A 1,560-nucleotide genomic window follows, 5' to 3' on the forward strand; every position below is an offset into this window, starting at 1 on the left:
CATCACCACGAAACCATGGTGTACTGCCGTAGCCGGAGACCTTTGTTGACCCTTAACCACCATCACACCTCATCATTCCAATGTAAACCCAGTCGCTGTAGCCTTGACCACCGTTGCCAACACCCTCAACGCCATCCTCCGCCATCATAGAAAAGGAAATTCTGTTTCCGGTGAATAGATGTTGAATGTGAAGTGAACGTGCTCCGGTGTGTCTATTTTAGTGATGTTTTTTTGTGGATTTTGGTAGGTGGCTGTTTAATTTTGGTTATATGTTTTTGTTTTGGTGTTGTTTGAGTTTAAATTCAGCTATTGGTGTGTAAGATTTAACTTAGATATTTTGTGAATTATGACACTGACTTCGGCATGTGATGGTTGGAATTTCGGTGAGGGTGTCGTGATGGTGGTGGGCTGGTGGTGATGGGTGGTGGTGGCCGGAAGCAGAGGTGGTGGTGAAGTCCGATAGCGGTGGTTGATGATGGCGTCTGGTGGCTGGAAGCAGAGGTGGTGGTGAAAATGGGAGTACGGTGGTGGCGTTGGATTTGGGCTTCGATCGGTGGTGATGGTGTGGTGTTGGTGGGGTGTTGATGGGTGGTGACTGAGTGGTGGTCTGGTGGTGAGGGTTGTGGTGGTGACGGTGTTGGTGACTGAGTGGTGGTCTGGTGATGGTGTTGTGGTGGTCTGGTGATGATGGTGACTGAGTGGTGGTGTGGCGGTGATGGGATGGTGGTGGTGTGATGATTATGTGTGTGCATTAACAGCTTGTACCAAGCTTTAATGTGTTGTACGTTAGCTAAAAGACAAAAGTGCTTCTCATCTTAACAGAAAAAACAAATCCAGTTAGAGATTTGGATGAAAATGACAAAAAAAAATGTCAAATGTGATTGGCAATATGACACAAAAAACTTATTTTGGATGAAACTGTCAAACAAGCCCTAACCGTAGGGACGATTTTAGCAATTTACTCTGATAAAAAACTTGATACACGTAGTGAAGTGATAGGCTCATATAGAAACGGTTATCAAATTCTTACTTCTAAAGCAAAAAACCAAACTAATTTTTTTTTGAAAGGCAAAAAAAAAAAAAAAAAAAAACTCTTGTTGTTCAGTAGATTTTCGACTACAAGTTGTTATTTTCAACCTTGCAGCCACCGGAGAATGAGAAGGTGGTGGGGTTCTCATCTTCGATGAATTTTGTGAAATCAGTATTAGAGTTGATCCACAGTTAACCAAGTAGTGGTTGATATATTGTTACTGTAAGGATACAAGTGAAAGAGTAAAGGAAGGATGCAGAGGGATATAAATTTCACCGAATCATGCTTAAATCGGTGATGCAACAGCGAGACGCCAGAGCATAATTTTTTAAAGCGTCCTTTTTGTGCGCAGTCATAATGGTTTCTTTCATAGGGTTCCAATTGATAACTTATGGAATATATCTTGCATATAGATAGCGGGTGTTCGAGACATATGACTGGATTGAAGGAATTGCTCAAAAACTTTACATACATCGATGGCGATTTCGTATCTTTTGCAAGTGAAGGAAATGAAGAAAGATTGTTGGTCG

General features: G+C 41.9%; 1 protein-coding gene across 1 annotated transcript; it reads right to left on the reverse strand.

The window, feature by feature from the left end:
* Window positions 1–344: 344 nt before the first annotated feature.
* Window positions 345–752, reverse strand: LOC110887965 (velvet complex subunit 2-like). The gene has a single exon (XM_022135518.1). The coding sequence runs from the start codon at window positions 750–752 to the stop codon at window positions 345–347; it is 408 nt and encodes a 135-aa protein (XP_021991210.1).
* Between the last annotated feature and the right edge of the window lie 808 nt (window positions 753–1,560).

The sequence above is a fragment of the Helianthus annuus genome, chromosome 11 (assembly GCF_002127325.2).
Source record: "Helianthus annuus cultivar XRQ/B chromosome 11, HanXRQr2.0-SUNRISE, whole genome shotgun sequence".
NCBI lineage: Eukaryota > Viridiplantae > Streptophyta > Magnoliopsida > Asterales > Asteraceae > Helianthus > Helianthus annuus.